We start from the raw sequence: 10,303 nt of genomic DNA on the forward strand, positions 1-10,303 counted from the left end.
TATAGGTTATATATCATCATACTAAGTCTAATAGGAGCCGAGCAATGCGGGTAAAACTGCGGGGCACAGCTAGTTTCTTATATAATTGATTACAAATCGAAATACAAAGAATCTTAAAGTCTGATATAGACCTTACGATGAACTCATAATATTTATTATCCAATACATAAATATGACGAGAGTGTAATAATAAAATAAATAACAGTCTTCACTACAGACCTAAATTGTGTCAATAGAATAATCAATAGCATTTATTCGTCTGCCTTGCCATATTTGTAAGTGAATACGTATTTTGATTGAGGATAAGTGATTTACTGAGACTCCATTCCGTGTTACAACAGTTCTCTATGTTTACAGAATTTTACAGAAATTGCTATAAAAAGAAGGAAAATGCAATAAATACTTTTTGTCTCATCCATTCCGTGTTACAGTTGAATACAAAATTTTACAGAAATTGCTATAAAAAAGGAAAATAGCAAAAAAATAATATTTGTTACACGTAGGTATTGCAGTTCTCTTTATTAACAAAATGTTACATTAATTGCTATGAATAATAATAATAATTGATATATAGTTTAATTAGAATTTAAAACACACGCTTTAACTCATTAAATTAATATTATTGAAGTGAAATTTCTTTAGGCGTGTTGACAGTGAAATTTCAAGGTCGCGTGATGGCAATACCGTCACGTCACCGAGTGGCTATGATTTTGGTATCTTTGAATCCTGCCAAAGAAGTTTCACTTCTGACACGTGTGCTCAGCACACACGCTCTTTATTGTATTGTCATAAGTGTACAAAGTTTGAATTAAATCTGTCCATTTAAAGTAGATCAACATCGAATCTAAAGGAGTCGAGTTACATACAGTCGTACAGGAGAAGCTAATACAAGCGTGCTAAACAGAAAAAATGCAGTAAATAGTCACACAAAAAACAGACGAAAATGTAAATGCGCTTTTGCTATATTTTTTCACAGACAATAGTAAACGCTGCTCTTTGTGCGATGATTGAATAGGTATAAACTATACAAAAACCGTAATTGTCACTTCACGCCATGAAGTAATGGTTCTTTTGTGTTCTACATGCAAATTGTTTATCGAGATTTTATCTGGAAGTTAAACGGTGTACTTAAATGTAGGTTATTACGGATTAAATACCTAAATAATAGTTTGTATTGAGAATTTTAACGTGTAGTCTCTTAAGTGGATAGTTAATATCCAAATATCCTGAACATGATTTCTTTTCGAACAGTAATCTTAACTAAGACAAAGACTACACACTGTGTTCTGGGACCCCCGACTTTTTAATTCAAGACCGAGGTTCTAACCACTGATCCACCTCTCTGTAAAAAATTTAATTGCCGACATATAAGGATATGAGGAAAGGTCCTTTCCTCAATTATGTAACTGTTTTAACATATTAAACATATCCATACTTTCCCACATTTAATTTACACTACATAATCCCTTTACTCTGCGTATACATAACTATTTAACCACCTAAATAATTAAATTATCATAACTGCAAATCTTGTTTACAAAGTATTTAATCCATAGGATATAAAGTACCTATATAGTTATTGTGTTGACGAGCTCATAGTATTTACTTTATAAATAATTCTTCACAGATAAGGCACGTATTGACGTCCGTTTCGACTGATTTCTAGTATTAGCTTAGGATAGCATAATTATAATTAAATATTTATTCCTACTGCGATGGGGTAGAACGGTAGAACAATGACGTAGTATTTATTATATAGAGTTAACCTTAATACGATCAGAAAGTGATATTAACAAACGTTTAGCTAAATAATATGTAAGGACGTGTGTGGATAACGCCTTACACGGATAAAGAACAGATAATTAAACATCTGTATTTTAATAAGTGAAAAAAAATCGTGGATGATAAAGCGTAGATGAAAAAAAATACCATAACTATATTTTCACTAGATTTCCGCCCGCGGCTTCGCTCGCATTTTCAAAGGAAAACCCGCATAGTTCCCGTTCCCGTGGGATTTCCGAGATAAAACCTATTCTATGTGTTAATCCAAGTTACCCTCTATATGTGTGCTAAATTTCATTGTAATCGGTTCAGTAGTTTTTACGTGAAAGAGTAACAAACATCCATACAAACTTTCGCCTTTATAATAGTACTAGCTAAAAAACCCGGCTTCGCCCGGGAGTTGATATGAGATGACGTGGTAGAGTCGAAATAAAAAAATAAACTATGACGTAAAAAGTAAAAAAAAAGTTTATTGAAAACGTTTTCTCATTATTTATAATACTTGTTTATAAACAACATTTTTCATTTTATTGTCCGGAGTATATATATACATAAATTTTTCGGATTTCCTACTCTTGAGCAAGCTACATATAGCTGACCGTGAGAGAAGCAGGATTCTTTGAGGTTAATGCCACAATATTTTAAAGTTTATCCTTGCGCTTTGTTAATTGTAAAACTAAAGGCTAATTTTATTGGAAACTACAGTCTTTTAAATTGAAATGGCAATTCCGAAGAGATCAGTGGTATTCTAGGTATAAATACTGTCTGTCCTTTGGTCTTTCCAGAAATAAGTTCAGCTTCAATGATATTATTCGATAGCTGTTTTACGATCATTCTAGTTCCATTACATAATTTTGGGGAGTTGAGATTTCTGAGTAGTATGATTGGAGTTCCAATTTTCAGACGAAGGCCTAGTGTAATGGCATTCCTGGTACTTGTAAAGAGTTTAGAAATTCAGTGGGGAAGTTGACACTTTCTTCAATAGATACCATCGTGTCGATCGATTTATATATTTTCTCTTCACCAGGTATTTTCTTCAGAATATTAAAATTGATATCGTCAACGATATTATTTTTAGTGGCCAAAATTGCTCTTTGAAATAACCACTCTGCATTAGTATAGTTCTGAATAATATTTGGATAAATTTTGTCGATTAGTTCGTCTTCAGTAGTGGCTATATTACAGAAATCACTATTAAGTTCAATGAGGCCGGTCGTTTGGTCAGTAGGATATGTACCTTCGCCGATTTGTAAAAGTATTTTAGCAAATTGTGCTGTTGTTTCATCTCTTGATAATTCAACTCTCATGTTTTTTGTTAATTGCAGTATTTGGACTTGTGGCCAGAGATGTGATTTTTTCAAGCATGCATTGATCTCGTCTGCTGATGTTGTCTTGGGAATAACTGGAAGTGTTTGTCGAAAATCACCTGAGAGTATGAGTAGAGCTCCTCCCATTATTTCAGAGTTTTTTCGCAATTCTTGTAATGTTTTGTCCATGGCTTCTATAAATTTTTTATGGGCCATGGTGCATTCATCCCAGATGAAAATTTTAGCTTGTTTTAGAATTTGACCACGTCCAGATTTTCCTGAAATTTTACATACCGGGAATTGTTGTTCGGCTATATTCAATGGTATTTGTAAGGCAGAATGGGCAGATCGTCCTCCTTCCATAAGTGTGGCTGCAATGCCAGATGATGCTAGTGCCAGTGCGATGAGTTTTTTAGCACGTATTTCCGCCAGTATTAGATTTATGAGAAACGTTTTACCGGTGCCTCCTGGTGCGTCCAAGTAAATAATTCCACCAATATTGTTATTTATCCGGCTCATTATAACGTCGTAAACTTTTTTTTTATTGTCATTGAGAGTTGTGAGCAATGTATTCAAGTAGTTCATTGATGTTGTAACTTTTTTCCTTCATAATTTCGTAGTTTAGCACACTAAAAGCATTTCTTTGTGGTGCTGGCATTCCAAGTTCTACTTAGGCTTGATTATTTATTGCTAAACATTTATCTTCTAAGCGAATGAGTGTTTCATTGAAGATCTCGTCATTGAATTCTATAGTCAGTTCAGGATTAGCTTGTCGGACTTGGTACAATATATCATCACTCATACTCCTTTTGAAAGAGTCCCATAGCTGTTTTGGGTTTGATGGGTTACATGTTGTTAATATTATAGGGAAATTTCACGAAAAAAACCCACAAATAACTTTTTTCTATTTCGTTTCAAAATCGAGAGTTAATTAAACACACTATTAAAAATACTCACACGTGATACTTCTAAATAAAGGCTCACAGATAACTTCTCTTCTTTTCGTTTTGAAATCGCTCGTTTCGCTGTTCAAATTAAACTAACTCTGGTGAGCGACACCGGGCTCTTATATATTCAGAGAGCCTAGGCTCTAGAATATTCGAGAAAAGTTGAAAATATTTTCCCTCTCACACCTTCTAGAGTATTCTGGTCACTATCGTCCGCCATAATAAAAGGTTCTATAGCGGTAGCATTTGTACTAAAAGCGCGAAATTTTAAAACCTAAATTTTTTAATGTTTTGAGAACTAATTTGGATAACTAAATGTCGCTTTAACTCCAAAATATAAGTTAGCTAATGACGTACAAATACACAAAATTTAATAACTTTATTATAGCAACAAATTAAATTTAAGACTTTATTGAAATTGGAATTTTAAAATAATTTCGTGTCACTACTACACATGCTACAATTGCTCGCAACGCTTTTGGAAATGCAACCTAAACAATCGTTGTCCTGAATGAAGTTCAAATATTCGATAACAGATGGCGCCACTATGTAGGGTTGGAAAGTTCCTTATATATTCTTTAGAAACACGCCCTTAGATTAAAACGGGAACTTTCTAGCTTCTGTAGCGGTAGCGTATGTAGTAAAGGCGCGAAATTTAAAAACCTAAATTTTTAAATATTTTGAGAATTAATTTGGATAACTAAAATTATGTCACTTTAACTCCAAAATATACGTTAAATAATGACGTATAAATACACAAAATTTAAATTTAAGATTTTATTGAAATCGGAATTTTAAATTTCGCGCCACTACTACACATGCTGCAATGGCTCACAACTATGGAGACTATACACTATGTCTATTGGAGTGTAATATAGTCTCCGAAGTTCAAATATTCGATAACAGATGGCGCCACTGCACTTAATTTCCAAGTTGAAGGGTCGGAAAGTCCCTTATATCTTTAAAAACATGCCCTTTAGATTAAAACGGGAACTTTCTTGTTCGAGGGGGGATAAAGGGCTATCACACCACATAAGTCCCTTTATCGTGTCGGGACTCCTTTTTAAGTTTTATCGGCACGCACATTTTATCGACTTAGTTTTATTATATATATAGATTTAGATTTTCTCACCCTTGAACACATTAAGCACTAATGTAATGGAAAATAAAATATTGATATTATCATCCAAAACATTGAAGATTATCTTTTAACGTTATAAAACCTATGTGAACCAATATCTTCTTATGTTAATGTTAAAAAATTGAAACAAAATCTTAACTATTCCCTAAATTGTCGTAAATATATAAACAAGGAAAAAAGAACGGTCACATGACGATAACTAGTTTCTAAGAAATACTACGTGACAAACAATCTTAATACTTATACACTCGTGTATTATACTAGAAGTAGCCTATGACTTTCCTTGCGTGGGAAGTGGAAAAGGGATAAAAGGAAATTAATCCAGTTATTCAGAAATATAATTTATGTGTCTACTAAATTTCATACAGATCCATCCACGTGTTTTTCGAGCGTATGTATGTATATTTCATGGGCGAGCTCTACATGGATTTCAGTTTTGAGGTATCGTTGAAATCATCAGAATTTTGGTAGGGACATTGGCTACTTAAGTGAGCAGTAGGTTCATTGTTTTCACAATAATAATAAGTACTCACTTTTTTATTGCCTTCTTAACAAATACACCTGTAGTGATAACCTAGAATTTGTCAGTCCATTAAAATTGAAAGGAGACGTTTTATTTCGCACCAAAAACCGTAAACACAATATTGTATTATCCGTAATACAATATTTTATTATACAACAATACGTATTTACCTGGAAATCAATTATATGCAAAGTACTCGTACTTTTTCCTTTAATTAAAGTTCTACGAATGTTTGTGAACGAAATGTTGAACAGAGGTATTTGTTCCAAACGAAGAGCCGATAGCTCCAATTTGGAGTGTTTGCTTGGAGGCTGAGGTTTCCTCTGTAAATGTTTACAAAAAACTTGAAGCATTCTAGCTGGGCTCGTTCTATAGAAGTTTCTGGAACGGTAATAAGCAAATGGACAGTTGTAGTATTTGTGGAAAAACTTATTACCCCTATTGGGTTTTGTCAACCTTTGGAGATATTAAAAATGATACAATTGATGTATTCTTTGATTAATTAGTATACATAAGACCTAAATAATATGCTCCCTCTACTCGTACTTTTGAACTCGCACAGCGCTGCAGTTGGACAGCTTACAAGTGACGGCATAGTGCTGAATGTTATTATTTTTTGCCCCTCTTTCGTTCTAAATAAGGTTCCTGCTGGCTCATGTGCTCAGTACTTCAGTAAGGACCCGTTTTAAATCCATTAATAGACTACTATATTACTGGACAGCCCCAATAACAATGCGAAATAGAAATTCATCCATATCTGACAAAACATTATGACTATAATATTTATTACCGTCATTACTACTGAAGTCGACAATTTACGCTTTTAAATATTTAAATACTTCTAACAAGCTATTGTTAGCTTCTTAGAAATGTATTTTCAAAACTAAACATTAACGAAAATATTTCAGTGTTATCTTGTGCTACGTAATATCCATAACTAGCTTACCGTCCGCGGCTTCGCCCGCTTTGTTTAAAACCTAATAAATTATATACTAAAACCTTCCTCTTGAATCATTCTATCTATTAAAAAAAACCGCATCAAAATCCGTTGCGTAGTTTTAAATATTTAAGCATACAAAGGGACATAGGGACAGAGATAGCGACTTTGTTTTATACTATGTACTGATTATTTAACCATAACTGTTTTATCAATTTATAACCTACTAGCTTTCCGCACGCGGCTTCGCCCGCGTTTTCAAAGAAAAACCCGTTCCCGTAGGATTTCCGGGATAAAACCTATCCTATGTCCTTTCTCGGGTATCAAAATATCTCTATACCAAATTTCATGCAAATTGGTTCAGTAGTTAAGGCGTGATTGAGTAACAGACAGACAGACAGAGTTACTTTCGCATTTATAATATTAGTTTATTTCGCAGGCAATTCCTCGTCTTTAATATGCATATTATTTCTGAATGTAAATTGTTTCTTAATAGTTAAAAAAAATGAAAGCTGTTAATAAAAATTCGTATAAATTTAATAATGCGCTTATAAATAATAAAACTTATTGTTTAGATACAAAATATAAATGACAAGATTATTACAATATATTTATAAAAGCTTATTACATTTGTTCATTCTGTTCGGGATTTTCTTCCTGTTTCATTTCCTTCGGCATGGTCAAAATATCAACCTGAAAATGAAGATTTTATTTTTAATTCTAACGAACTGAATCAGTGATACGATCAAAACCTTCTATGTTATACTTTTAACGTTTAAATATTTCGATAGCAATTATTGCATTACTTAAAAATATAGGTTTTTAAAAAATTCTTCGCTATAGAAAATTTGATAAAAATGCCTAGCTATCTCTTAATATAATCCAATACCAAATAACAAGGGCGTCGTAGCAGAGATATGTTAAAAAAAAATTGAGAAACATTTGAGTAAAGACGTATTTCCAGAAACCGATTTTCTAAAACATAGAATAAACTGATGTAGAGCCAAAACCACAGCAATGTAGCCTTTCTTCATTTTCAATAATATGCTTGATTATGTATAAACAATCTTACCACTCTGGTCAGCTTGCCCAAATGTTCTTCTACACTACGGAATACAGGTTGCAACCCAGTCTCTGTGACGTCATCAAGTATTTCTGCTATCGTTTGACGGAAGCATTTTCTGAATTCCTTCAAGTCGTTCTGGAAGTCCTCCCATGTTATTGGCATCTTCTTTATTTGATCATCATACTTCACAGGATTGTATGTCTGTAATTCGAAATAATAGAACTGTTTTAAAAACTTCCAAGACTATTCCACTATTTTTATTTTTTTTTATTTTTTTTATTTTTTTTGACTATAGGTGCGTTCAATCCTTGGTTAAAACTATGGTTAAAAAAATAATTTAGTTACGTTTAAACAACCATTTCAAAAAGGTGTTCTATTTAATCGTTTAAAGGTACCTTTTTTTAATAATGTTTTTAATTATATTATTCGATATAGCCTTAAGAGAAGACACACAGAATAAAGAAACTTAAATAAATAATACAAATTACTTCTCGCTCTCAAATGTCCAAAATGAAACGTTAATATTGCGTAGGCGTATTGAAGCTTTGAGAACACAAAGTCTTAACTTTATCTCACCTAAATAAAAGCTTTTGTTATTTTATAGACCATCTTCTATAAATTAAAACATACAGTTTTTAATATAAAAGGACATTTCGCATTCACATACATAATATAATGTCGCCTTTAACCTAAATGTTTAAAATTGGGAATGTTTTTTCTTTAATTTGTTCGGTGCAATGAAGTTAAATTCAGATTTCTTTTGTTATCAATGGATTTAGATAATAATGATAATATATTTTGAATTAAGAAATTTTCATGTAAAATTTCTAGTTGGAAATTTTCAGAAGAGAACCTTTTTTTTTTTTTAAGTGGGGAAATCTTCCAAAGATACCCACGGCCCCCGGGATGTCGGATTTTTACCGACTAAAACCCCACTGTGTTCCATCGAGCCGCGCAGGTTCAGAAGAGAACTTACCTCAACCCGCCGTATTTTATTCCAAGATTGTTCAAAAAAGTTAAGCAGTGGTTGTAGGTGGTCCTTCTTAACAGTGTTCACAGTATGAGCTAACGTTTCACCATAACAGTACTTAAGTCGGTCTACAATGCCTGTAGGAGCTTCGGCTATTTCAGGATCTTGTTCTAAATCACTGATGACGTCACGTTTGACGAAGCCATTTATCTAGAAGTGGAATCAGAATGGTATATTTAGGGAAAAACATCACGAAAAGCGAGTGAAGTCAATCGTGAAACACAGAATAAAATCTATTAAATCGACGCGACAAAGATATTTTTTCAGGATACCCTAAAAGTTTTGAAATAAATGTTGCCTTTTGTATAGGAAAGACTATAAATAAATGCTTCCGAAGTAAAATTAATATTATTTCAAAGTTTTTTTTAATTTGATGGTAGGATTAATAACAATGGTAATTAATCTCAAAAAATTGTCCTGAGCTTTTAAATTTTTTATTTATGTTTGAAATAAATCATCAAATATTTAAAATCTTTAACAATTTAAAGTCTCAGTAGAATTGCAAACATTGCTATGGAACTAACTTAAAACTTTTAAAGATTTTAGCAATAGAAAGCCACCCCTTAACATTTCAACCACTTTTTAAATTTTTTCTTTGTGTACTAACATTTTTAAACGTAGAAATGTAAAGATTGCAATTGAATATATGGCTTTTCTTGTAATTAAATTGATTTCACTAAATTTATCAAAAATATCAAAAAGGAATACTCACGTTCGCAATCGCAAACGCACAGAACACAAAAAATATCCTAGTATCCATTTTGCGAGTTGAAGATAAAATGCAAATATTTTTAATTTTCGTGGCCTTTATGTATTTCGTATAAACAATATTCATGGATATTACGTGCATCAAACATTAATTCGAATTGCATCTTGTAACTGTATTTGTTTAAACAAAGTGCTTACGAAGCATGTAATTAGAACGATGAACTTGGATCAAATCTTCCTGTAATATTCATAAAAGTGCTAATTACTCATTGGCATGTAGATTTTAAAACTTGCTGTTCAGAAAGCGTATAATTATGTAGTGTAACACAGTCACATACTCAACCCTGCCAATTATTATTTTTTGCTTTTTTTTGTTTTCTTTTTACATAAGCATAGAGCATATTTGCTTCAGCGAGATCGGTAAAGCAAAAGCTATGATTTCTAACATCCTACTCACTTTCTACTACTATTCCTTTTTTTCTGTTATTTCATATTTTTCAAGGATTTATAAATCACATCAAATTTTCTAAATAATGAAAAGCACCGATGCATTCACCTCAACATTTTTATATGCAGGCAAGACATTTTTCTTAATAATATTATGTAAACATTGATACTACAGAATTTCAAATTCCACATACCATCGATCTTCTTCTTATAATACACAAGAATAATCTAAAACTCCGAACCTCCTTGGGCCACAGAAAATAGATAGACGTTTCAGACAAGCCCAAGATGGCAATATTATTAGATTGGCCTCGTTATTTCTAGTTGATAAATTTAATATTCTCTATGCTACAAATATATTTGGTATCTCAGAATTACGAAGAGTTGTAAAATGAAGAATAATAAAAACAAAGTT

The 10,303-nt window shown here is 32.2% G+C and overlaps 2 protein-coding genes across 2 annotated transcripts in view; one reads left to right on the forward strand and one right to left on the reverse strand.

Annotated features, from left to right (window-relative positions):
• The window catches only part of Sol1 (CUB domain-containing protein Sol1), a 214,667-nt gene that overhangs the window by 125,728 nt on the left and 78,636 nt on the right, over nucleotides 1-10,303 (forward strand). The gene's annotated exons all lie outside the window — the stretch shown is intronic.
• Nucleotides 7,243-9,568, reverse strand: LOC149908546 (uncharacterized). The gene is made up of 4 exons (XM_090101680.1): nucleotides 9,446-9,568; nucleotides 8,680-8,883; nucleotides 7,710-7,904; nucleotides 7,243-7,330 (listed from the first exon to the last, which is right to left on the reverse strand). Exons 1-4 carry the CDS (start codon nucleotides 9,566-9,568, stop codon nucleotides 7,262-7,264), a joined length of 591 nt encoding a protein of 196 aa, XP_089957806.1. The 3' UTR covers nucleotides 7,243-7,261.

Source organism: Colias eurytheme, chromosome 5, assembly GCF_061535395.1.
Source record: "Colias eurytheme isolate Ceu_HAF_F1 chromosome 5, ilColEury1 Martin Lab GWU primary, whole genome shotgun sequence".
Classification (NCBI taxonomy): domain Eukaryota; kingdom Metazoa; phylum Arthropoda; class Insecta; order Lepidoptera; family Pieridae; genus Colias; species Colias eurytheme.